We start from the raw sequence: 27,806 nt of genomic DNA, 5'->3' as shown, positions 1-27,806 counted from the left end.
GCGCGTCTGATCACAGGCTCGCGGCAAGGAAGCGGAGGAGGGGGGGAGGAGGTTATCCGTGGGGCCGCAGACAGGAAGAGGGAGAGAGAAAAACACCTCTGTCCACGGCCGCGTCAGTCCGCTGCCCCGCGATCGTGAATGGACTGAGCTTCCACTGTGATTTTCTGCATTAGCTCTCGCGACTCGTCTGTGGAAGAAGATGGCGGACAGGGCTGAGATGTTTTCCCTTTCCACTTTCCATTCCCTGTCTCCTCCCGGATGCAGGTAAGAGCTGACACGGGGGGAGCGACAGAGGAGGGATGGTAGGGGGAGGATGTGCAGGGGTGTAGAGAGGCCACCAAAGCCACTAAAGAGCAGAAACGCACCCATCAGTGTTGTTTTGATGACTGTGGTGAAGCGCACATGATAAAACCTGGGCAGCAGCCTGATATTCTAAAAACCTGACAGGCCTGCTCCTGCCTGAAGAAGCTGAGGCTCAACACTGCCGCTTGTCTGTGTCTGGGAACTGATGGAAAAAACGACAGGTGCTGTATTTTGTCACCGAAGCATGAAGACTGGGGCTAGATTTTGAAATATGTGGCAGATGACTGATCCTTAGCTGTCGCGGTGTCCCCAGCTTTGCGCATTCTCTGTGCGAGGCCCACGCCCTGTCGAGTCCAACCCAGACAAGGGCATGGTGCTGAACAATGATTTACGGAAGTCTCATTGATATTGATGCTGTTTCAAAAACGCCTCTGATGTGACCTCTGCTACGCACAAATCTGCTGGCGTTTTCTTCTCGTCTCAGCACAACCGTGAGAGGTTTTTCCAGTAACCAGAGATCAATAACCCAGGTCGTTATATGTTAGAAGACCTGCATGGTTCGGGTCTTATAGGTTCTGCTCTTTGGACGATAGTCAGTGCCTGGAAAGAGGTGAAATAGTGCAAGTCTGTGGTGAGGTTTGGTTGAAATTATGTGGAGGCTGCTGCAATATTCAGATGACTCTTTATATGTTGAGTATAAGACACGTCTCATTGCATTTCTCCTCAGTCTCATGCTACACTTCCTGATGCAAGGCCTTCCTCTGAAGAAACAATGGGATTTCTGTGCTTTTGTTTATCATTACATCTATATAAAATCACTTGTGTTAGGACGAAGAGAAACAAATGGACAGTGGACGCTCTCCGCATTATTGCATTTCATTGTCCGTGTGTCTGTCTCCACATGTCCAATGTCCTACAGAGTGCAATCACATTAAGAAGCAACTCCCAGTGGGATTTTTTTATCCACAACATGCACTCATGCATGGATTTAGTTACAGACTGTAGCTTCATCTCATGAGAGGATCATATCAGATCAATACTGTAAAGCTGAGTTGTTGTTTGACCTTAGTTCATAGCACTGAGCAAAGCTTGGTCCATTACATCAACATTTTGAATTCTACAGCATTTAAAAAGGTGCCTGAGCCAGCTAATCTTAGTAGTATCAGCGGATTAATGGGTACAGGACATTCCATATGCACACCATTGACGTGCTTGGGCATTGTGTCAACCACAACAGATGCAACCATTCAGTTAACTTCTCTGTTCAAAATAGAAGGCAGTGTGATAGACCACCGATGAGACGTGTCTCTACAGTGTGTCAATATTATGTAAATAAGGTGGAGAATGATGGAGGAGGTTATGTTCTTTGACTCTATTTGTTTATATTTCTGCAGGATTATGCAAAAGCTCCTCCATTGATTTGCATGACATTTTTTGAGAAATCCCATGAAATGAAGATTTAGTAAAATTCTAATGAATCATATTTAAATACTTATATCTGGAACACGGAAAAAAACCTGCATTTGTAGATTTTTGTATGTACATCCATGCTTTCCTCATGTATATGTTTATGTGTCTCATCTCTATATGTGACTGATTCATGGATTTAGGGATGAAACCACCTGCATTGTGATGGTGCCGACAGTAATCTGTTTTACATAACCTTGGTTTCCAATGGGAAACATAATCCTTAAGAGAGCCTGGTTTCTCCCAGAGCACCAGAAATTTATGACTGACTCTAATTTCTCCTGAACAGAGGACGCACTCTCCCTACTGAAAATACAAGCGTTTACACAGATACATGCTGTATGCCATGGTACTAATCATTTAACATTACATTTGTCCTCTGTTGCCAAAAGAAAATGTGAATGCACTCTTCCTTTCAGCTTCAACTAAGTGACATGGATCCATATAAATAGGAAGAACATAATAAATGAAAACATTAATGCTCAATTTGACTTAATTTTGCAGAAATGAAGACCATCCACATTTTCTAGGTAGGAATAAAAGCATCTATTCACTAGGCTAAATTAAACTAAAAATCACCTCTATGGTAAAGGCTCAATTTTGGATCCAGTTTTATTTCAAGATGTATGAAACATTTGCATTGAACTAGAATAAATAGAATTAGAACATATAGAGCATGTACGTTGTTAATGCATTCACAGATCTGACAAAACCAGAGCTATGGTGAAGCCTTTTATAAATCTGGTCATATACAACTGAGGAAAGCAAATTCTACGAGAGTTAAAATTATCAGTCAAAGAATCAATTAGTTAGCAACACAAAATAAAATTGACATAATGGATCAATTAAGTCATTTCTTAAGCAAAAGGAGCAAAACGTGCTGGTTCCAGCTCCTCAGTATTTTCTGGGTTTTTACTTCGACAGATTTATCAGCCACCAACTCCTCTACCCCTCATATTTAGAATTACATATAGTGAGCAGTCAATGTTCCACCTTTGCCTTCTGACTCTTTGAAGGCTGCTGGAGGAGGCAGAGGGAGGGAGCTGGGTGGTGATGGGTTTGGTTACCACGGGGTAAGAGGCTTAAATCAGATACAGATTCATTTTAGCTTAAGCTATCCTGTCTCCCTCGTGGTGGTTTTATATTTCCTCTTGCCATGTTTTCATCCGTCAAATCTTCCCAGCTTCTATAGCTATGGTTTTCCATGCAACAATAATGACATAAGTTATAGTTACACAGTCCAAGAGATTGTTTTCCCATCAACTTGTGAACATTTCGCACAAATCTGCAGCATTCACCTCACATCTGATGACTTCATTAATACACATCCGGCCAACTCCCCCTCAAACAGCAAACCGATGCATCATCTCAATTTAAAAATGGCGCGATCTTCCAGGTCTGGATCTGACAAAGAAAACAGAGGGTGCTTCATTAGGTTAAATGTATGACTCATACGTGGGTGTGTGTGTGTGTGTGTGTGTGTGTGCCTGCGGTGTTTGCGTGTGGTATTACCGGAGACTGATGTGGGTGAAAAGCCTGGGAAATTGATCTTAATGATTCAGTGACCACATCAACTGTCCCTGAATGATGTCACTGTGAAGCAGGTGCTCATGGTTTTCACATGGAAACAATAAATAAAGTCAAAGGCAGCTTCACTGTGACATCATTGATTCTCCTTGAATCTGTTTTAGTATCGTGAATAGAGTGTCTTTTTCATTTCCTCTCAGCGTAACAACTATAGGAAATAAACCAAAATGACCAATTTTGTCTCTTGTCAAATTTTAAATACATATATCTACTATTCAGCTTTTTATACATACGCAATTTATTTAAATATATTTGCTTTGCTTGGTATCCTTAGTGTCTGGATCTTTGACTGGATGCAACCAGTGAACATTAGTTAGTTGTTGTTTTTGCAATTGGTCTATAAAATATCTGATGTAATATCATGCAATTTTCCAAGTTGACATTTACGAATATCTTGTTTCCAAAACCCAAAAGATAATGAGTTTACCATTATCCTAACATTCTCTGGAAACTGGAATCATCAAATGCTAGATTTTATTGACTGTTAAAATCGACTGATCATCAAAATATTTACATTTGAAGTGAATCAATTAATTATTGCAGCTCTAAAATGATTTATTGTGTCGAGGCTTATAAACTCGACCCTGTTAAAAGTTAAATAAAGCCTAACTCAATGTGACAGTTACGTGAACTTGTGAACTTGTGTCACAGAGAAATTGTCAGAACGAATGCGAGAAGGAGAGATTGTTTTCAATCTGACAGAGGAGAGGAGAGAAATACAAAGAAAGAGTGAGACCTGAGGAGACGAGGAGATCTAGAACAAAACTCTCACTGGTGCAAGTTGGGTGTGTCATTGCAGCAACATGTGCAGGATCAGTGAATGGTAATTTTGTGCTGACTGGTTTTCTTGTGGTAGGATTCTCTCTCAGCATGTCACCACTAGAATAGTTGCATGTTCTTTAGATCCAGACACATACACATGAAGGGTTCTAGTACTATTTATGAAAAAGAAATAGCAATTAACTTGAATAACAAAAAACTGTGAGTTATGGGGTGTATCAGTTGTCACTGAAAACTGTCCACTAAGTCTAATATTTGAAGTGTTCCATATTTTTTGCAGCATAGAGGCCAAAAGTGCAACTGTGTAGGATCTTTAGTATCACGGCTGTTAATAGAACAATATAGTGGTATAAGATATATTTGATTTAAATCAGCTTAAAACTGTGGAAGAGAATTTGATGTTTCTCTCCTCAGCTTCAAAGCCTCAGCTTCAAATCAGAATTATTAAGAACAATCACAAGCAGAGATGGACTGGATGCTGGAAACAGGGTGTCAGAGTGTCTGGTATGAAGCAAGCAGAACACAATGCGCTGTGACAGGCACTGCACGCTCACTTGCACGTTGTCTAAACATCCAACAGGGACATGGACATAATGCAAACACTACAATAGTCTCACTCTCATCTCACTTTATATTTATATGATATTGATTCTGAAATTAAAACTGGAGAACATTTCAGAAAAGGACACAGCACATCTATTGTAAGATAAAATGAGAAAGTAGGAGAATGGAAAACTGGAGTTGATGTAGTATTTCTGTGTGTGTGTGTGTGTGTCTGTGTATGTGTGTGTGTGTGTCTGTGTGTGCGTGTGTCAGTGTGTGTGTTTGTGTGTGTGTGTCCAGAGGAGAACCAAAACAGATAAGCACACAAACAAAATGGAGTCGAAAATTGGAAGTCATGGAGGTTACCAGACAATGACCAAAGTAAAGTAAATGAACGACAGAGGACAGATTAAATTAAAGGGCAAATCCTTCCAAGTGTGTACGGCTGATATGAAGCCAATCTTCTGTGTTTTAATTGTATTCATCCAGATTTTGAGGTAATCATCTCCACTCAAACTCTGTGGCACCGAATTAATTTATTTTATTCTGCTCACAGCATTGACAAATGACCTTTGAAATAATTCACCAGTACCATCCCTTTCCAGAAACACTGTCACTATAGTGTCTGTAGTGTCACTGTGGTTCAGTTCTGATTGACACTATTGTACTTTCTACCCATGAAATAATCTTGGGTATCCATTGTGAGTGTGTTCTGTGGGATTATCCAGAGTGACAGGGACACTGACTCTGGATGACTGACTTCATGTGCGTCTTTGAGTAAGCAGATCATTACCACGTCCATTTTAAGACATAAGCATGATTAGTCTCAAAAGGAAACCATCACAAACAACATTAAAAGCCTCCTGAGTCTGCACTTTGGACCCAAATCTGTTGCAATGCTTCTTTTCACAATGAAAGTTGCTTTGAGTAATGAAACACAGATTTTGTATTCTCTTGAACAACATGCTGAGGATTCTCGTCTTCCTGACTTGATCTCAGCTCTTCCTCCTAAAAGCTTCCGTTGCTCTAACTCGTCATTCAAAACAATCAAACGTGAGATATTGTACGGTGGTTACAAGCTGCCTTGGATTAAAGGTGCATTGATGTGGTGTGTTTCCATTGTGAACCATACACACACACACTCACACACTCACACATACAAGTAAAGATTCCCTGAAGGTTCGGATAGTCGAGAAGCTCATTAGTGACCTTATTGCTCCTGGTTTAAGACAGTCTCTTTTGTGTGTGTGTGTGTGTGTGTGTGTGTGTGTGTGTGTGAGTGTGTGAGTGTGTGTGTGTGTGTGTGTGTGTGTGAGTGTGTGTGTGTTTATGTGTGTGTGTGTGTGTATCCATGGTGGCAAGAGTTCCGAAGCTCTAATCACCCCCACACACCACACTTAGGTTTGGGAGGTTGAGAAAACCATTTTAAATGCTCAGTGTGGATTTAGTGACATCTAGAGGCGAGGATGCACATTGAAACCACGTGAATACCACTCGCCTCCCCCTTCCCTTCTTAAGTGGGTAGGAGAATCTACTTTAGCTTTCAGGTAATGTCAAAAGTATGACAAGCCCTCTCTAGAGCCAGTGTTTTGTTTGTCCATTCTGGGCTACTGTAGAAACATGGTGGTGCAGTTTGGTGGACTCCTTATAAGAGAACCCCCGTCCAATGTAGATATAAATGGTCATTCTAAGAAAACACAGGATTCTTAGTTTAAAGTGATGTTACCTTTAAAAAAAAGATAATTATATTCAAGTTGCCAATGGATCCTTTTAAATGCTGGCCCTTCATTGATTAGCTTTTTCAAGAGTAGTCTTTGTATGTGCCTGGATTGTATGATATTTGAAAAATCACCATTTGTCGTAAGAAGTACTTGGACACACACACACACACACACACACCCACACACACACACACACACACACACGCAAACACACATATATACACACAGGCCCAAGGTTAATTAAAAAGGAAGGCTACCCCTGTAACATCCCAGGGTTTGTGCTGTTACGATAAAGAAAACTCATTAAGACAGATTAAAGCTCTTGAATCTCAGATTTTCACCTTTATTCTGCTTGATATTTATGTTATTTCATTTTCCCATCAAAGTCCTTTCTTTTTTGAATATACAGTTGTAGCCAGGTTATGTTTGTCAAGACCTTTCTACACCAATCTGAAGATTTAAAAGACGTACACTGCTATATGTAGTGGGGTAAATTTCACACTAACAAATATGTTAACTGAAATGAACCCATATTGTCCATCAAGACTTAGGCAGCTGAAGCAAAGCCGACACGGTTGTTGGTGCGGTCATAGACGGAGTAGTACTCTCTGAGGAACACGTCTCCAAAGATCCACAAGGGCTCGCCATCACGAGAGGGCAGGTAGGTGGGGGTGATGCCCACTGAACAGGACTGGTATCCATTCTGTTTTAATGGGAGGTGGAGAAAAATTAATTTTCACATTACTGCCGATACACTCAAGCAATACCGTTAAGGGTGTATGAACCCACAGAGATACATGCTTGCAAGAATGTGGTAAATCTAAGGATATATCATGACTTGGATGAATCTTATCAGACATGAATGTAGTAACTTACCTGGATGATGTAAGCAGAAGGAGGAAGTTGGAAGGCAACACCGCTGATAACAAAGCTCAGAGTCGGCAGGTTGTTGATCTGGCTGCAGTCCACCATGTACTAGAGATCAGGACAACGAAGAGAAAGTGTGTGAGAGGTTTCATGTGCAGATATGTGAATGTAAAGGTGCAGCATACAAACAGGGAAATAATGACAGCGGCTTACTCTCTGATTGTTTTTGCTTTGTGGGTGAGTGATTGTCTGTTTGCCTGTCTGTCCCTCAGTTTGTCTTACCTCGCCATACTGGCTTTGTTGGGCCCCGATGGCCTGCATGATGTAAGGCAGGAGTTGGCCTGGAGCTGTCAGCGAGGAGGTTCCAGTGTCGACAATGGACTGGCAGCCCCGAGAGCACCAGCCTGTCTCTTGACCGTTGATCTCAAATCTGTGGGAGGAAGCATGTGCCCAAAGTTGTGTTTTCTTGCACAAATATCAGCACATAAACTTCACGATAAAAACAGAAGATTGATTTATGTTGATTAAATGTTGGAAAAGCACGGACCCTTGAACACCGATCTGCCAGTAGGTCTCCGAGGTCACTGGGGTCCAGGAGATCTGGCCCTGGTACAGGCTGTTGTCCACTTCTCCGAAAGAGAGGACACTGCCCTGCTGTCCTTCCCTAAACCACACAACCAAAACTCAGCTGCAAGCTCCTTATGAGGAGAGAATGTGTATCATACACTAAAACTCTTATTTGATCAGTTTCACCTGGACAGGTAGAAAGCGAATATGTTGGCACCCAGCAGGTTCTGAGAAATCATGTTGTCCATGACGGGGGTCTCTCCTCCGGCGGAGATGTAGGGGTAGGACAGGCCGAGGATGCCGTCAAACTTGGCCACCACGAAGTTCTGGCCAGGCTCGTTTGTGCTCAGACCAATTTCCTGGTTCTTGATCACAATCCCGCCAACCTATTGGTCCAAAACCCGCAAATAAGACCCAGTAGAAGATGCAAATTTTAGATTGTACACATACATAATCAATGTGTAGCATATTGAATTTGGTAGGCCCACTGTTATTTTGCTCCAAGACTAATTGATTAGAATTATTATTTGAATTCTATATTATTTTATTACCACGACTTCCCTGAGTATCCTATGAGTAAAAATCCATTTACTTTAAAATACAGGTTTAATACTTAATACACATAAGACTGCCTGCACTGATCTTTGGGTATAAACCATTTCCCGCATGATGCAAGTCTGACCAACTTAATACAGGGATGTTTTTTGCTGCGAGGCAACACATGTACGCCTGCTCCCTGGTGAGAGTCTGTCTCAGTATGACTCAGTCCTGTGTAGTCTGCTAAAAGTGAATGAAAAACATGGCAACCATTCACATGTTGAACTGATTGTTCTCGATGTCTTGACTTACATTGACAGTGTCGTATCCAAATGTTCCGTACAGGCTTCCAGCTCCATAGGGCAGGTAGAAGGTCTGACCCTTGGCAGAGTAGGTGGACGACTGCCGGGGGTCAAACTTGGTGTGTGCGTCTGTAAAATAGATCTGGATTAATTTCTGCAGCCATTTTTCTGAAGCTGTCCCTATGTCTATAGCAGAGCCTTTTCACATTCTGGTAATTCTTTTGATTTTAGAAATCATGAGCTGAATTTGAATTAGAGTAGTCACTTAGTAGTTTTGATTTGCATAACTGTAATTACACAGAATATCAAAATACCGTGTTTATACAATGTGTGATCTCTTCGAAATAAGCTGAAAAAATACAACATAAGTATGTACTGTATGCTCAGCCTGTATCAGCTTTAAAGGTTCAGTGTGTAAGATTTAGTGACATCTAGTGCTGAAGTTGCATATTGCAGCTGAATATCCCTCGCCCTCCCCTTCCAAGCATGAAGGAGAAGCCTTCAGTTGTCATAAAAACTCCTAAGGTGTCCGGTCTGGGCTACTGTAGAAAACATGATGGCCTCAATAGAGACAATCTGCTCCCAATGTAAATATTAATTGTCGGGCAAAGAAAACAACAATTCGTACAATTTAGATGAAACACACAAGTAAAAACATCACTAGGATTTTTTCCTATTCAACTTCTGCCGATAGATCCCTTTTACCTAAATCGAACACACTGAACCTTTAAGTCCTCTGGAGACGTTCTTCACATGCACATATGTTCTGAGGAACGTGACAGATGAGGATTTAGAGTGTAAATCCTGTAGGTTTGTACTCACTGCAGGCCTGAGTGCTGCAGTAGATGGAGTCAACCCACAGGTTGGCAGAGCCGGTGTCAAACAGCACCTGGAAGGACTGAGGGGGTGTTCCAATGCTGATCGCTCCGTAGTAGGTGGTCTGGACAACACATTGTTTGGAGATAGAGGGGAGCACAATAAAAAAGGGTTAGGGTTAAACACGTCCATTAGTTTCAGAGCACCTTTCTTTTTTATTTGGGGGTGTACATTATGCAAAAGTGGTGTAAACCCAGGCGTTCTCACATCAGCGTAGTTGTTGATGTACATGTTGGCCGAGCCAGCAAACTCATTGGCCTGGTACTTGAGAGCCGGGTCCTGGTACGGCAGCTCGATGCCTTTCTCTCTCAGGGCCTCGCGCATCGACTTGTGCTTCTGCAGAGGGATCCTGGGGAAGAAGAAGGAAGCAAAACCTTAAAGTCTTCTCATGCTAGAATTCCGAAGTCAGAATTAGGAAATACAGATTCCTTACTTGACGACTCCCTCTGCAAGCACGGCGCAGACCAGAACAGCAACAAGACACTTCATGATCCCTCCTGTACACACAGCTCTCCTGGGTGGATCCGACTCTCCAGATCTGAACACACTTTATATACACGCCTGTGTGGTCCCATATCAGCCAGGCTCTTATCGAGATTTCAGTCGTATCAGTTAAGACAGGGTGACCCTCAGAGTTGTTTTCTACAGCTGCACAGTTTATTTGTACATGTAACACTCTGTGCTGCACAAACGTTGACAAAAAAACCGTCCTAAATAGATATATTATATAACAACCACATAGTAAACAGTTTTACAGTTGGGGTAGTAGAATAATATTGTGGTCACAGTAAAAACGTTGGTTCATCACTTCAAAATATCATGTTTATATTACAGAAACTGCTTCTATCTTTTTTTCTTGATGCTTGAGCTACGTATTATATATCGATATCGTGATTTAATTTAAACCATTTGTAATAAGAGTTAATTGTGTAATTGTTTACATGCTCTTGGTGATGATGACCACGATGACAATATAGGTTTTCTGTTTCTATTCTGTACTAAATCCTTGAGAGCCACTTTAGAATAGTTTTATCTGATTATTTAAATATATATCAACAGCAAGGTCAAGTTTAATAGTTTTCAGGAGACCAACATTTTCCACTAATGGGAAATCTATGTGTTTTATCATAACCATACAGTTTTATCATAACCTTATTGTGCTCTTCAGCTTATCATAACTTTTAATATGTTGACATTTGATAGCATTTTCTTTCCCTCTGATAAAATTAAGATTATAAATTTTTTTCATACATCATACAATGTTTGTTATTATATTAGATTTTTCTGATTTATAAAAAAAGTTTTGTTAATATTTTATGTTTCAAAGCCTAATAACATTTTATTCTTTGGGGTTGAAGAAAAGCCATGTTCTGTAATGGATGTGCAATTGTGTAAAGTGTAAAGTGTTAAAAATTGCAACGAAAACAACCCATTCATGGGCAAATATTAAACATTTATAAGATCATATCTTGGAAAATCGCTGCCAGACAACTACACTCCTGAGCTTGTACATACCAGTGTTTTGAGCTTCACAGGGTCATTAGAGAATAAAGCCGTTTTGTTTAAGAGAGTTTAAGAGAAACTACATCAAGCTCACTGCAGACCTGACTCACAGAGCTCAAAGTCTGACACAGGTTTAGTTTAATTCGGGAAGTGCACCCCCCTGGAAACATTAGTTATTGTTACTCAGTGTTTAACTGTATTAAGTCTCCCTCAGTATTCAGTTTTACCCATTGTTTCACAGTGTAAGTCCTGCATTTTGCCCAGTGTAACTCAGTATGCGGTTTCATTTGCTCTGTGAGCACCACCTCCAGTTGGCAATGTGTCAGAGGTTATGTTTTATTTTGTTGCTGAGACCCAGACCATGGACTATTAGACATGTACCAGGTTGTGTTCAGCACTAGCATTACCTTAAAGGCTTCTTGTGAGAAACAAAGATATTACAGGATTTGTACACCCCAGTGTCCTGGATGAAAGTGGTTGACCCATTCATCCACCACAACCTGTTTACAAGTCGCTTTCAGATTCTGCTGCTTTCTATCCTGAAGAGCCTGAAACCTTTTCTGACAGAAAAAAGCTTCTGGCATAAAACCTGGAAAGCAAACTTCTCCTGAGAGGCTAATAACGGCTGCTGTGACAAAACCTCACCGAGGTTCAGGATGAGCTGTGTGTTGAGAATTACTTGTTTATAATCTTTTGAAAATGAACTCTTCTTTACACTCCAAAACTTTAATTGTAAACAACATTTTTACCCTTTTATTGATTAGTTCCCATTATTTTCTCTCAGTAGCACCTCGCTGTGCATTAGAACAGTCCAGTAGCATGGGGACACTCAGACTTCTGTGACTTTTCACCTTCTATGTTCCACTTTTAGATGCTTCAGCACATTCTCATTTGTTACCTGGTACATTTGACATTGTGTAGATAGATAACACCCCTATATATATATATATACACATGTGTGTGTATGTGTGTGTGTGTGTGTGTGTGTGTGTGTGTGTGTGTGTGTGTGTGTGTGTGTGTGTGTGTGTGTGTGCGTGTGTGTGTTTGTGATGTAAGCTTGCAACCATACGTAATAAGTCGAGTGTCCTTTCCATAGCAGGAAAACTGCAATGCAGCATTTACCTCCAGACATTGTGAGCCGGCTGCTGTAGAAGCAAGAGGCTGCTGAAACTAATGGGCCAAAGATGAGATGGAGCCTCATCAACCAACTTGCAATAGAACGGCTCATTAAAGAGACATATTCACTTCCTGCTGTAATGTAATGGAGCTGTAAATGGCAGCTGGGAAACTTTACCACAAAAAACAGGCAACAACCAATATTTCACCTACAACTCTGTACATTACACAAACAGCTCACAGTCAAATCAACTTAATTATAAGTATTTCACTTCACCTTTATGTGTCTGTTTTTGAGAAGAGAAGATTGAGGTGTGTGGGTTCCAGTATACGAGACTGAGACCCAGTTAGAACATGACAGGCCATCACTTACAGTAGTTTTCCCTGAGATCAGGGCTCCGTGTGCGGGCATATATCGATGAGAAATTCCCCTCTGGAGCGTTCACTGGTGAAACAGACATGTTATATCATGTACTGTATCAGCGTTCTGTTTCTACGTCATGTAGTGAGCTTCTTTCTCATGTGTTTCCAGGCCATCCCATGACATCAGCCTTGAGGAGTTTGATGATGAAGATCTTTCCGAAATTACAGATGACTGTGGGATTGGACTCAACTATGACTCTGATCCTTACGAGAAGGTGAGGCTGCTTGATCCTGTCATTGATACGTTACCCATTTGTTGAGTTGTGTCTTTTATATGTAAACATGAAAACCTGTATATAATATCGACATTTATAAAAACTTTACATAGATATGATCTATTTTATCAGTTGGGCCTTTCACAGACATCAAGGGTATCTCTGCTTGCTGATATGCACTGATACAAAATAATAAACTTACTTTATAAAGCACCTTTCAAAACACAGTAACAAGGTGCATCAGTTAAACATGAACATACGTTATATATATAATTATACTCCTGTCAGTCAGTTCTATTTCAAATATATAATTTTTTCACTGAAATCAGCTGTTTTTCACTCACAAAAGTTACTGTGTCATTCACTGTTGGCTGAATAGACTGTTTACTGATTCCAATGACAACAGCTCGTGTCTCAATTGACAGTATCGTGTTGGATTAAAAACCACCGGAGGGTGATGGTAGAACGATGGCGAGCTGGATAATGTGTTAACAGGAAGATTCTTCTACAGCAGTCTCAGATCATACAGATCATTATCAAGCATTATTTCACTCTGGATCTGAGCAAACAGCCACACGTACATTCATTGACTCTAAGCATCACGTCCTCAAGGCGTGCTACTCAAATCACTGTGTTATGAAATATATGCAAATAACAAGACATTCAAAGCATCATCCTACATGTCTGACCATCTTAGACAATTACACATGTTGAACTATTATCTCGTTCCCCTCCCTCGCCCTCTCGCTCTCCATCCTGTTGGATGTAAATATTTGATGCTGGTGGCGTGGAGCCACAGCTGCAGCAGAGGGTGGGTGACCCAGTGCAGTTTGCTGCTATGCAGAGACATCCCCCTCCTTCCCTCCTTCCGTGTTTCCCTCCCTCCCTCCTATATGTCTTCCCTCCCTGCTAAGCAGAGTGTTGCTTGGAGACAGAGCTTAGATTCCCTCCTCCCTTGTTCTCTACCACCACACCACCCCTTCCTCCCCCTGACAGATTTCCTTCCCCGGATTTTCTCCCTCTCCCTTTTGCTCTTCTCCGCCGACGTGATTTAGCTCAGGCATGGTTGGCTCTGAGGGTTTAGCTCTCGGCATAAATCTGTGCTGGATATTTCGCTCCCTTCACTTTAATCCACCAACAAAAACACATTATGGATGGCGAGCAAAGCCCTTCTGTTGCGATGATGTTGTATTTTTTTCGATAGGATGTTGAAAGACCCCTGAGGGAGTGCGACTTTAGACAGTCATCTTTTCCCCTCTCATGCCAGAGAGGTCCTACAGTAGTGAACCAGGCATCAGTGCCCTTTTTCACCTCTCTGCCTCCCACATGCAGTCACACACATCAGACACACATCAGCACAGGCCCTGGCTGCTCACTTCGAGAAAGCACAGGGCCGAGAGAGTGTCGGTCCTCGTTATGTTTCATTATTGCCCAGAGGAGGAAATCTTGCTGACGTGCGATGGATCGGAGACACGTCCAGCTGCATGTTTGAACAACAGAGGAAGGAGAGCGAGACAGAGCTTTATGCAGAGGCTATTTCACTTGCCTGCATCAGTAGGGCTTGTGACACTTTGTCAGCTCGTCAGCCTCCTTCGTGCCCTGACCTCTGCTGATGGTTTTGCTTTTTTGTGTCAGTGAGATTCGTTCATACTGGACAGCATGCCTTTGATGTTCCCGAGGATCAGCCAATCTAAACAGTGGGATTATCCTCCGGCCCCAATCCCCAGCTCTGATTAATTCCAATTCGTTATGGCATGTGAAAGCAAACAACACACAAACACACATACACACACACACACACACATGCACCGTGCCTTAAAATAGCTTCATCTATCATTTGAAGCAGAGGGCATGCAGTTAAAGATCGCTCACGATCAATGTCTCATTTTGCAAATGGTAATTTCAGGTCAAAGGCCAAAATGTTTCTGCAGTTCTAGTTCAGTCCTTCTTTTCTATTTGGGGATCAGGACTATCAATGTGTTTTCACAAGTCATTTGGCTTTTTCTTGACCTTCAAAGCATTGAAACATAACAAGTTCACATGCTTTTGTCCCTGCGGCTTCTGCCTCGTTTTCTCTCTGATTCCTCTTTTTCACGTGAAGACCACTAGGACCCACATGAGTCAGGTGGAAGGCCATCACTCCCTAGGGGGTCTCCATTAACGGGAGACAAATCTGCATCTGTCATAAATTCCAGCATAAAGCTAAACCACCTTACAAGCTACATTTGATTTAACTGGGCACATTGAGTAGTGTTATTGTTCAGACAAATAGATATTTTGCAGTGTTGGTGATTTTGTAATGAGTTATCTACTGAATCAATACTGCTCATGACTTTCAAGGATATTATTATTTCTTTATTTTCCTGTTTTAACTGCCTAGGGACAACACATGCAAATTAGCTGCAAACTAACTCTGTTTCAATTGCTTTAATTATACAATAAAAACGAAATAAAATATGCCCAGCGATGCACCAGGGATTTTATGCACGACATAGACAGCTTCCACAATGTAAAAAAAAAAAAACGCAGATGAACAAAGGCAACATGGTCTCATTAAAGGTCATTAAGGATCAGAAAATCGTCATATCTACTCTATTTGGACAGCGTTGCAAACGTGGTCAATAAACAGTTGTGGCACCACTATCCTTTTTAGTTTTCTGACCCACTGCTATCTCTTACATCTTAAACACTGCTTAATTCCCGGCTTCTACTTCTCTTCTCCGAGATTTTACGATCTCCCACAAAGCCGTGAAGCCGATTCTCGACTGAGGATCCTTCTCTCAGTTTCTCTACGTCAGCTGATCAGCTTATTAACCAGGATTCCCCAAAATTCTGACTTGAAGCCTCAGCTCCATCGGCTGCTGAGGCCAGTGCTGTACAGTGGTGCTGCCATCTCATGGTTCTGTGATGTGCGGCAGCAGCAGCACAGTCAGTAGATACAGAATTAGACTGAACCAGCCCGTGCTCTGCTCATTAGAGATCAAACGTTGCTCTGCCTTCATCTTCTAATTGTCACAGGAATATTTATCTGCTAACTCAGCAGCATGCAAAGGCACTGCTCAATAAATGGTTAATGGATTCTATGTGGTCTGATATCCACGGTGATGCGGTGAAATGCATGTTAACTCACAGCAAGAAGGCGTTTGAATCCCAGTTTGAGGTTATTCTTTGTGAGGTTCGCAGGTTCTCTCCGTGTCTCTGAAGGTTTTCTCCAGGTACTCTGGCTTCCTCCCAGTCTAAAAACATGCAGATCAGGATTATGTTAATCGAAGACTAAATTTACCTTAGGTGTGAATGAGAGAGAAAGGTTGTTTGTTAGCCCTGTAATGGACTGATGACCTGTACAGGAAGTACCCCACGGCTCGCCCACTGGGTCCAGATCCAGAACTACCCATTCGTATAGCTCAATATAAACAGTGCTTCACTTACACCACAAACACTAATGTTACATCATTGGATATTCATGCATTTGTCAGTATTTGGCCCAAGACACTTCGGCACGTGGACCGAACGAACCAGGGATCAAACCACCAACCTTCGGATTCATTGAAGACTGACTCTACCTCCTGAGCCTGAGACATTTTCTATTGAGCAGCTGTAATAGAGCAGAACTGACAACGAAGGAGCCATTTACAGGACATTTAAGTAACTTTGACTCAGTCTAGTAAATACCTCCACCGAGGTACCGTTATGAAACCACATTTCAATCCCCTAGATCCAGATTTCTATTTGAATCTGGATCATTGGACACACTCATAAAGAACAATCCCCTAAACATGCCTGATTCTTAAAAAACAGGATCCATGACCTGTTCTCTGAGAAATCAAGAGAAAACAATTCCCTTGCTTGCAGTAAACCAGGTTTCATGGTAATCTGTCCATTAGTTTTTCATAATAAAGCCCACAAACAAACCATTTAACAAATGGAAATGAAAAACATAATCTCCTTGGTTCAGGTAATAAGGTTTTATTCGGATCAGTACAGTTTGTATGGGTCTGAGTGTATTCATGCAAAACAAGTAATACCAGTTTTCCTTCAGACTCACTTCATTTGAATATAATACATTAGCGCTCTCTGATGCTTGTTAGTGTGGGAGAGGGTTTAAATTCTTTCACTTCCGCTGCCAGCAGGAGGAGATGCTTGTATGAGGCTGCTGGGCGACAGGCACAGCGACGGATGGGATGCCCTTGGGAACCGCAGACCATGGGCATCGATTCTCGCCATGACACAACTCTTTTTTTATAGTTCTCTCTCTTTTCTTCGAGCTCGCCTGTTTGTCAGTCGGCCTCGCAGAACGTCTCCTGACGGCGCAGATTATTCTCCCGAGCAGATGTGGCATTTTCACAACCCGGCTGATGGATGGCAGGATATGTTTACACCGTCATATTATAGGTCACATCGCCCCAGTGATGGTTTATAATGGGCTGGTGTGGGGAAACAGCATAGTGAGGCTTGACATTAGGTTGTGAACTAACTGTAAATAATGATCTATGCCGCCAACTTTTTCAGAACACGTCTTCCCGGCTCAATCACAGGGAAACATTTATTTGACTTTGAATATTCATGTCTGCTCTCTGGGTAATAAATTGAGAGTAGATTTCTGGTGCTGTGGCATAAAGTGGATGCACCGGGTGTCAGCAGATTTGTGCACGGTGAGAGGATGAGCTTTGATTTGTCCATTGGAACGGCGGCACAGAAACTGCAGCGCTGTTCAACCTGCAAACCAGATGAATCAATCCTGATGTTTGAATTGTCAATTACCTTTAAAGTAAGAATAAGATGCTCAAGCAAACCCACCAACACTGATACTGATGCTGTGGCGGCTTTTACTAACGTCAGCGAGAGAGTGTGATGTCACATTTTACCTCTGCCAATAAAGTTGTTTATATCGGCATCTACTGTTGGGGTAGTTATGACTAACTATAGAAGTACATATATACAGGGTTAGTGTGTATGTGTGTCAAACATTGTGTTGCCATGTCGTCCATCTGTACTCTCCAACTCCTTTTCATTCTCAGACAGGTTCATTCTTGGCAACTTTTTTAATGAAATAGGAAGAAGTGTGTAGTGAATCCAAGGTAGCAGCCATTTACCCTTTGTGTTTGTTCACTACAAACTAGTTTCCCTTGTGCCGTCAGAAGAAAGGATGCTTTCATTAAATTATCTTTCGTCCGACATGTAATCAGTGTGTGTAAATACATTCTGTACTTCATCCTCTTTCTCCATCATTAACTCTGTCGCTCTCTTTCTTTTCTGGGTTCAGGATTCCCTCATTCTGGAGAAGAGTGACATGCACCACCCCATCTGCTCCTTCCAGGACGACTTCCAAGAGTTTGAGATGATTGATGACGAAGACGACGATGACGAGGAGGAAGAGGATGACCCCGATGCGACCCCATCCCCCTTTGCCTCCCCTCCTCTCTCCCCTACCCTTGGCACTATAAAGAGCAGACCCACCACGCTGAACCTCACCACTGCTGTGTCGCAGGTGAGCAAACAGAAGCTCTTCTCCCGAAAACATAAACAATGATTATACTTAATGTTTAGACTTAAATAATAACTATCAATAAGCTTGTGAAAGACCTTCCTCTCTCTTTTTTTACCAGGATTCTCTTAACAACAACAGCAGTCAGTCCCCAAAGAAAGGAAGCTGGCAGGATTCCTTGCGCAACCCCACCTCACAGGGTGAGTACATGATTAGTTAGCTATTGTAAATCAGGTGTGGACAGTGGAGATGTTTTCATAATTTCATTATATTCACAAGATAAATATATTATTGATAATTGATAATTAATCAGTTAAATAATAGTTGGAAAACTCTTGACCTAGGGAGAAATTTCCTGATTGTCTTTACTACTTCAACCTGATCGAACTTCTCGAGTAATGTCTCTCAATATAATATGATGTAATATAATATAATATAATATAATACAATGACATTGATTGGCTCAAATGAGGAAAACAAAAAATACAAATAAGTATATGTTACAATAAAGATCAATTATATTCTGTTGTATGTTTCTGAAATTGCCACACTCTGTTTTATTCCATTTTCTTGTTGCCTTCAAATGAAGCCTGGTGATTATTAATAATAACCATTTACAACATCTACTCTTCTTCTAGGTCGTCTGTCACCAACTCACTCATGTCTGGAGGATGGCAGCCATGTGACAGGCCAGTGCCCAGTCTCTCCAGTTTCCCAGGCACCAGGGTCTCAGACCAAAGGTACTCCACACAAACAGACAGGGGAGGGAGGGAACCCCCAGTCCCCTCACAGGCCCCTACTCTGCGACAGTGAGGGCAACAGGCGCGAGAGGCCGGAATACGGTAACACGAAGGCCCACCGGGCGAGATCAGAGCTCGTTTCATTCACATTAGTGTCGTGCTGTGAATTTGACTAAAAGTTCAGCAAAGTATTCTTACAAACCAAATTGGATCAAGAAATGAAATTCGTGTTTTTAGTGAAATAAGAAGAGTTTGCTGAACTTGTTCATCCATCATCAACTTGTGAAAGAGATCTACATCTTGCATGTCTATTCGTTCATTAGTCTTTATGTCCTTTCTTTCTATATTTACTATGTGTGACCTCTACAAGTCCTCTGACCTATCTCCTTTCTCTTTTTGCTATGTTTTGCAAGTCAAAGTTATTTAAATAGCATGTTTAAAACAACCAAACTCAGGGGAAGAAGAAGTAGGATGTTGAAACACACAGTGGATGGCAATAATGCACCTTCATGCTGGTTGCCAACCGCCAATAAACCGAACTAAGAAGAAGAAGAAGGAGACAATTGCTAAACAGGATTAAAATATGAAAGTAAAAGCATAAAAAACAGAATAAATAGAACATGCAAAAGAAATAAAATGTTAAACATCATAAATATTTGGAGTTGCACAATAGCCGATGAAGAGCAGATGTCATTGTCTATTTTTATTCTCTGACGCCCCTTCATTTTTCTCTCCACCTTTTTATCGTTGCAGGTTCATTCGGTCAACTTAAGTCCCACTCGCGTTCCGGTGATGTCACTGAGCCAAAAGCTGACCCTTTGATCCAGACAGCCAGAGTTCCCTCCGTAGACGAGCACTCCCAGTGTTCAGACACAGAGGTGGACCATGACCTCAACAGCCACCACAATCACAAACACTCAAACCGGTGTACCACCGACACCTACACAATCACCAGCGAGTCAGGTATCGAGCCGGAGAATGACCAAGACCCAGATGGAACCAGTCACTGCTTGTCATCCACTGCACCCATGGGAGCCAATGATGGCGCTGACACACCCTTGACCGATGAGGAGCTAGAGAAGGACTTTGAAGTGGAGTTCATGTGTAAGGAGACATATGATATGGTGTGTAAGGAGAATCAGTCAGCATACATCGAGTTCCCCTGCATTGAACCTTCTGAGCCTGTCTCCTTCTCCAGCTATATGTCCTCCAGCCACTCAGAGGCTCTTGAGCAGTCCAACAGTACAGATACTCAAGCAAATTCTGCCATAGAGGCAGCAGCTAACGACTCCACCTCTCCATCCTCCGATCCAGGGATAGCAGATATGAACCAGCGGGGATACTTTACTTCAGACCAGGAAAAGGACCTCAGTTCTCCGGGGTCTGACTCTGACATTGAAGGAGAGCTGGAGGCAGCGTTTGCCTGTGGAGGTCCTGTTGTCTCAAACATGATCTCCTCCATTTCAGAGACAGAGCTGGACCTTACCAGTGATGAAAGTAGCAGTGGACGCTCATCTCATCTCACCAACTCCATTGAGGAAGCTAGCTCACCTACATCAGACCAGGAACTGGACCTAGACACCGAGTTGGAGCAGGACAGTGGTATTGTTGGACTGAAAGCGTCTCTGCTTCTGGGCCAGCCCGACCCAATCAAAGAAGGATCTCCTCTACCATCTCCTTCCCCTCTACCCTCACCCACAATGGCTACACCATCCCCTCTTGACTCGCCCATCTTACCGCCTGAGCCTTATGATGACGGTCAAGCTCTGATGGGGCTGCAGAATGTGGATGATGAGCTGTCCTGCGAGCACCTGGCTGACCCAGATGAGACTCTGCCACCGGCCCAAAGCTGCGAGGACAGTCTGTCCAGACAGATGGTTCTCCAGATAGAACCAGACCACAGCCTGGAGAGCTTCAAACGCTCCTTCTACCTTCCAGTGGGACCCAGGCTAATTCAAAGTTCAGATGAATACGATGGAACAAGTGAGGGAGACTCAGAATCAGAAAGTGAGGACGACTTAAGTGAGAATTCCGACTCACCCTGGCTGCTCAGCAACTTGGTCAACAGGATGATCTCAGAGGGCTCGTACCCAATCAGCTGTCCCGAGGAGTGCTTCAAGAGGAAGGTGTCAGTGTCAGACACCATCTCACCATCCTCAGACATTGGAGAGGTAGATGGCTTCAATGATGAGGACAGAGAGAGGAAAGCAGAGATGGAGGAATCAGAGGAAGAAGAGAGAGAGGGTGAAGGGTACAGAATGGAAAGGATGGAGCCTGGAGAAAGAAGAAGTGTGGAGTCTTCAAACGAAGGGGTAGTTATAAGCCCCTGTCTGTATATGAGCAACTCTACTGGTGACACAGCAACCCCTGTTATTTTAGAGCGCTGTACAAACAATGGGAGTGGAATCGCCGATTTCAGCTCCTTGTATTCCACTAAAGACTCTGAGAAGAACTTGACGGAAAAAACATCGAAGAATGGCAGGAGACAGGAGGAAGATGAGGAGCCCAATAACGACTTGACGATGCTGAAGGAAAGGAAGGATCTGGACTCACCCAGTTTCAGTGAGAGTGTGGCCAGCGACAAGGACGAAGGTCGAGAGACAGAGCCCAGGCCGGGGAGCCGCTCGTCAGCCTCTCTTGAGCGTATCACGGAGGTCAAACATAGCCTGACGCTCGACATCCCAACCACCCAGACCAACCGCTGCTTCAGCCTTACCTACTCCACAGACAATGACGAAGAGGAGGACGATGGGGACTCTTATCCATTCGTGAGTGACTTGAGGAAGCAGTCCTTCAGAGGTAGTGACTTGGAGCTGGACAGTTCACCGCCAATCGATTCCAGTGTGCAAGACCATCGTTCATCCGACCATGACCTCCCACTGTGTGAGAAAGATCTGGCTCTGAGGCCGTCGAATGAAGAGGATGAACTGGCCTATGACTCCATGAAATACACACTAGTGGTGGATGAAAATACTACGCTGGAGCTAGTCAGCCTCAGAAGGTGCGCTGTGACAAGCTAAGAATATAATGTTACTCTTAGTCTTTTTACATTTCGATATTAGATATTAGATAGAAATTGACGAATCTTGTTCTACCAGGTGCACCTCCGTTCTGAGTGATGACAGTGAGCTTTCCACGCTATGTGACGACGAGCCTTTGGGAAGGAGGGAGGTGGGCTACGGTCGAGATGATGAGAAGGTGAGGTCAGAACTTCTCAGTTCTTCCGAGGACTCCTCCCCTGAAGCTGACCTCCCATTCTCCAAGAAGTTCCTCAACGTGTTCGTCAACAGCACCTCCCGCTCCTCCAGTAAGTCCCACACGATGCTGTTTGAAAGTCATGACTCTGTCCGTCTGAAACTAGAATTAGTTTAGCATAAAGACTGGAGGCCTCCTTCGCATCAGTATAGGCGCACAAGCAGGGCACTGCTGTCGGCCCTTTCTAGATTAAATGACAATGTCATATTGTAATAGTGCCCTTGTCATAATAACGCCATTTAAACCACATCATCATAAACTATGTAAGCACCAGGTCGGGTCTAAAATCCTATATTCTCGCGGATCACCTCAGCTACGGCGACTGCTGGGGGAACCCTCCGGCTGGCGCCTAGCAGCTGACTGAGAACTGGTGCGGACCAGGGGAATCCGACTGTTTAATTAAAACAAGCATCGCGAAGGGCCACGGTGGGTGTTGACGCGATGTGATTTCTGCCCGACACTCAAAACAGGTCAAACTGAGGAGGGCTTGTTAAGTTATCTTGACTCACGCAGTGTAACTTGGCGTAAAAAGTATGAGCGTAGCGTCTGTTTAAGTACTTTATTCTCATGTGCACCGGCTCTATTCATCCGTCTCATGCACAGGTAACAAGGGAATTGACAACATACGTTATACACACAGAAGCCGTAACACATCTAATAAACGGGCAATACTGCTACCGTAAATCAATGAGAAGAGCGTTCTCTATAATGATACTTTAACAGGGCTGTTTTAGACAGGGTAAAAAGGTGCTGTTTTAAATTACCCTCGTGGTATTTTGACCAAAATATGTTACAGACATTTCATTAAGATCCCAAGGAACCATTTCAACTTGCGGTAAAATGGGCATAATATGTCTCTGTTAAATAAAGTTTAGTTAAATCAAAGATTGTTTCATAAATCATAAAAAATGTTAAATAGTGCTTTCTAAATAATGATTTAATTATTTTTCTGGCACAAAAGGGTGAATGAATAACAACAAAAAGAAAATAAACAAATATCGGTATCGGCTATCGGCCAGATTGTTATTTTAAATATCGGTATCGGCCAAGAATTTCCATATCGGTGCATCCCTATATAGGATGCAAAGATACTTCATAAAATTACTATTATATCATGGGGCAACTCTTTTTTAATCAATTTAAGTTTTAGATGTGATCCCTAGCTGTACTTTTTCCACATATTAATGTCTATTATGGCAACTTCGGTGTCACTGATGAAGAAAGAATCTCACGGTCAGATTGATTCGTTGGATGTGTTTTCTGCTGCCTCCAGGGTTTTTGCAAAGCTAAGCTAACCGTTGCCTGGTTGTGACCTCATTTATTGTACAGACATGAGAGTAATGATGTCATTTAACTCTGTGCAAGAAAGTGAATAGCTGTATTTACCAAAACCGGGAACTCAAGCCAGTGGAAACTACATATCCGACATGTTAAAGCTTTTTAGCATTATGTGGTACAGTTATCCCTCCATGGTCCTTAGGATGAATATTCTTTATTAGAGTTTAACTCATTACTGTCAGCATGATGCATTTACATTTGTTCCAAATATGTCAGGAAGATCCCACAAGATGAATGGGAGGTCTCTGCCTCCCAGTACAACCACCATCAGTCAGTGCTCTCTTTTCAAGATTTGTATCTCTAATGAAGGGTGATTTGCATAATGAAGGCTCATTAGAAGGCGTACAGCCCCATTTATTATTTTTTGACAAATCCAATCAACTTTAATTTGGACTTCCTCTCAGAAAATTTTAAAAGCTTTTTCCTGTCTCTTCGCTTGATAGGTACAGAATCCTTTGGACTTTTCTCCTGTACCATCGATGGCGAGGAGAAGGACCAGACACACAGGGCCGTCTACAGGTAAGACCACCACAGTTATTTCCAACAAGAGGACAACAATGGGAGCTTTTTTATGTTTTGTGTTACTGGCAGACACAAAAGCACACCAAACAGGAAGGCAGCAAATAATCCAAACAAGCAACTCCAAGTGGCTACTCAGAAAAATTACAGAAAGCAAAAGAAATCAGGCAACACAGGGAAAAGCTGAAACATTATGAACAGATGAGAAATGAGGACAAACCAGCAAAACTGAAGTACAGGGAAACTCAAATTGACAGAGGAGAGTGGGATTTTTCCTTCAAGATCCATGATTTACTCTCTGAGCGATGAATGGAAATTTAGAAAAACATCATATCTTGCAATGTTGAAGAAAATGGAAAATAAATCTTAATATCTTTTGCATCCTTCCACCAAGTTTCATGGAAATCAGTATAAATGTTAAAGACGTTCTTAAAACACTGTCCCTTCAATGTTTAATGGCTTTCGATGTGTTGTGATGCAGCATAATGGAATCACTCATTATGTTAGGGTTGTGGGTAGATGTCCAAACTATAGCTGGGCACCAGGGCTGAAGGTTTGCCGGTAACACCACCATCTGTGTTTGTGCGATGTGAATGTGCACGAGAGAGTAAGCTTCATTTTCCTCTCTTGTATACAACAACACCCTGTGCATGTTTAATTATGCATTTGCTTTACCACAGCCCACTGTCAGTAATCACGTCTCCACATTTAAAGCTCCCTCTCTCTCTCTCTCTCTCTCTCTCTCTCTCTCTCTCTCTCTCTCTCTCTCTCTCTCTCTCTCTCTCTCTCTCTCTCTCTCTCTCTCTCTCTCTCTCTCTCTCTCTGTCTCTCTCTCTTTCTCCACCCCATTATCGTTCCTGGTCAGCTCTTTCATCCCTCCTCTCTCTCTCTCTCTCTCTCTGCTCCCCACTGGGAGTCACCTGACACCCTGATAGATGCTATAGGATCAAGGCTATAGGATGCTCAGCTGCAAGGATTCCATAAAAGGACAAATGGTGTCAGAGTTGATTTGATTATTGTTACTCCGCCTCTCTGCTGCCCTCTGCAGGTTCATTCCCAGACACGCGGATGAGCTGGAGCTGGACGTGGACGATCCTTTATACGTGGAGGAAGAAGAGGATGACTACTGGTACAGAGGCTACAACATGCGGACAGGGGAGAGGGGTATCTTCCCTGCCTTCTATGCCCATGAGGTCATGGGCCAGTCTAAGGAGTTGTTGGGTGAGTGGACAAATATACAAACCCACTGTCTCTTCACCTGTGTCATTATGAAAGGCAGAGGAGTCTCATGTTGTGCATGTGTGTCCACATCATACGTAGGAATGAAAAGAAATCCAGCGTGGATTGAGACCTTCAACGTTCAGTTTTTGGGGTCTGTTGAAGTACCTTATCACCAAGGAAACGGTATTCTCTGTGCTGCCATGCAGAAGGTAAGCAAAGTGGGAAAAAAACTAAATATGTTCACGTACAGCTTCCAGTGTGAAATGATGTTTTATTAACATGGAGGTTTTTCCGATGCTTAGATTGCGATATCGAGGAAACGGACGGTACACGTGCGACCTCCTTCCCTGTGTGAGTTGGAGATTAGCTTGCAGGGAGTGAAACTGATCATGAGCTTGGAGGATGACTTTGACACCCTCGATGAGGTATGGAAAAACGAATGAATGAAGTGTAATTCCTTTAAAATGCAATGATATTGGATTAGTGCTCTATTGACGAGTTACCACAATTTGTTTAAAGTATGTTGAATTAACCCGTTATGTAGAGTTAAGCATAACAAAATAAATGTATCATGTCACTTAGTCGAGGTCATACCTCCGCCCACAGTCCCTTTATGAAACCACATTTAAAACTGCTTGATCATGATTTTCATTTGGATCTGCATCATATCAGGATTCATGAATTATTCAGAGAAATCTGTGAAAATGTCCCAAAACCAAAAATGATCTCACCATATTGATCCGATGGATTTAGCGGCCCATTTCCTGTCATTTCTTGTTCAAGTTTCAAGGTAATTTCAACCAATTTAAGATAGAAAGTATGTAAAGACTGTGAATGCAAACTGTTATTCATATTTTCTGTACACAATGAGTTTGAATCCTTCTCTCGCACCTCTTCAGTACGACAGATGTAGTCACTTCTTCCAGATGAAGAACATCTCGTTCTGTGGCTGCCATCCCAGGAACAACTGGTAAACAAACAAGCTTCTGCCGTGCTGTTTGCAGATTGCCTTTGGAACAGCCGACTGATTGCATCACGCTGTTTCCTTCTCTCTGCAGCTACTTCGGCTTCATCACCAAGCACCCCATGCTGAGCCGATTTGCTTGCCATGTGTTTGTTTCCCAGGAGTCCATGCGACCTGTAGCAGAGTGTGTTGGGTGAGTTACATCATTGGATCAGTTACTATACATCAAGCACATACCATGAGACAGTAATGCTCTTTTTATTCTGTGAATCATGTCTGAGTCGACATATTTACTCGACTTAAACTCTAAGTGCTCTGTAATTGCCAAGATGCTGAAATGCTAAATGTCCATAAAAGAGAGTGTAAATTATGCCAAATATATTTAGCTTATATCCCTTTTTAAGTGTTCTTCGATGGCACCTATATGAAAACTTTTATTGACATAATTAACAATACAGAAAGAGGTGTGCATTTATGTTTATTATCCAAATCAAGTTCTATATATTTGATTGCATTTGTGTTTAAAGTTTATTGTTAAAGTGTAAAATATCAAGCCTGAATTACAGGTCTTCATGTATGATGTTGACATCTTAGAAAATATTTTTACTCCATATAGAAGCTCGATAAGAACACAATGATCCAGGTTCTTTTGTATGTGAGCTTGTGTGTAAGGTCAGATTTGAATAATTAAAGATGTCTGTCTCTGGATGGAGTGAGAGCAGGCAGCTGAATAAGAGCTGAGCTGATCACATGATCTATCAGCTTCTCATCCTGCTCTCTCTCTCAGGGCCAGACCGACTGGCGAAGGCAGACATGAAAAACAAGCTTCCCTCCTTTGATTCAAAGAGATCAGCTCTGTGTTTCCACATTTATTAGGAAAGAGTTAACTCATCCATTCACACTACGATGGCACAGCCAGCAGGTCAAATTGGGGTTCAGTGTCCTGTCCAAAGTCACTGGAGGAGCAGGGAATCAAACCACTGACCCCCCCTGTTGGTAAATGGCCCCTCCTGAGCCACAGTTTACAATCTGAAGTATTGAATTCAGGCAAAATTACTTCTTCAACCAAACTTTTTCTTACATGTACATGAGTTACATGTAGAATTGAGACAGAATCAAATTGAGAGAGTATGTGCAGCTGTTAAGCGCAAAATAACAATTTACAATAGAAAAAGTGCAAAAATGAAGGAGAGGAGCTGTGCACCTTTGACGTCATTGCACATGGATTCTCATTCTTTGTTTTGTTGTAGATAAATAACAATTAAACCCTTTCATTAAAAAATCACATTTGCACTTTTCTCAACTATTCTAAAGCATTTCAAAACGTCATCTGTCATATTTATGACCTAATTTACGTTTCATTGTTGAGAAATGTCATCATGTTCTCATCTGTGTTTCCTGCAGTCGAGCCTTCCAGGAGTACTACCAGGAACACCTGGAGTACGCTTGCCCGACTGAGGACATTTACCTAGAGTAA

The 27,806-nt window shown here is 42.3% G+C and overlaps 2 protein-coding genes across 2 annotated transcripts; one reads left to right on the top strand and one right to left on the bottom strand.

Moving 5' to 3' along the window:
* The first annotated feature begins 199 nt into the window (after positions 1-199).
* mapk8ip2 (mitogen-activated protein kinase 8 interacting protein 2) lies at positions 200-27,806 on the top strand. The gene is made up of 14 exons (XM_053427125.1): positions 200-264; positions 12,702-12,807; positions 18,071-18,295; positions 18,414-18,492; positions 18,931-19,134; positions 19,786-22,033; positions 22,131-22,339; positions 24,069-24,144; positions 25,193-25,365; positions 25,465-25,574; positions 25,668-25,790; positions 26,265-26,335; positions 26,424-26,522; positions 27,734-27,806. Exons 1-14 carry the CDS (start codon positions 200-202, stop codon positions 27,804-27,806), a joined length of 3,861 nt encoding a protein of 1,286 aa, XP_053283100.1.
* Positions 6,882-10,039, bottom strand: LOC128444573 (gastricsin). Its single transcript, XM_053427126.1, has 9 exons — positions 9,984-10,039; positions 9,758-9,899; positions 9,497-9,614; positions 8,685-8,803; positions 8,022-8,221; positions 7,816-7,932; positions 7,551-7,698; positions 7,278-7,376; positions 6,882-7,104 (listed from the first exon to the last, which is right to left on the bottom strand). Exons 1-9 carry the CDS (start codon positions 10,037-10,039, stop codon positions 6,949-6,951), a joined length of 1,155 nt encoding a protein of 384 aa, XP_053283101.1. The 3' UTR covers positions 6,882-6,948.

Source organism: Pleuronectes platessa, chromosome 7, assembly GCF_947347685.1.
Source record: "Pleuronectes platessa chromosome 7, fPlePla1.1, whole genome shotgun sequence".
Taxonomy (NCBI): domain Eukaryota; kingdom Metazoa; phylum Chordata; class Actinopteri; order Pleuronectiformes; family Pleuronectidae; genus Pleuronectes; species Pleuronectes platessa.
Note: the sequence above shows the minus strand (reverse complement) of the source record. Positions and strands in the feature narration are given on the sequence as shown.

Excerpts from the sequence above, each read along its gene's own strand:
- mapk8ip2 (XM_053427125.1), top strand. The coding sequence starts at position 200 with ATGGCGGACAGGGCTGAGATGTTTTCCCTTTCCACTTTCCATTCCCTG. Across the intron at positions 265-12,701 it reads CTGTCTCCTCCCGGATGCAG|GCCATCCCATGACATCAGCC; the intron begins GTAAGAGCTGAC and ends ATGTGTTTCCAG. Across the intron at positions 18,493-18,930 it reads GCGCAACCCCACCTCACAGG|GTCGTCTGTCACCAACTCAC; the intron begins GTGAGTACATGA and ends CTCTTCTTCTAG.
- LOC128444573 (XM_053427126.1), bottom strand. The coding sequence starts at position 10,039 with ATGAAGTGTCTTGTTGCTGTTCTGGTCTGCGCCGTGCTTGCAGAGGGA. Across the intron at positions 7,377-7,550 it reads AACAAAGCCAGTATGGCGAG|TACATGGTGGACTGCAGCCA; the intron begins GTAAGACAAACT and ends CCTGATCTCTAG. Across the intron at positions 7,105-7,277 it reads CTTCTGCTTACATCATCCAG|AATGGATACCAGTCCTGTTC; the intron begins GTAAGTTACTAC and ends CCATTAAAACAG.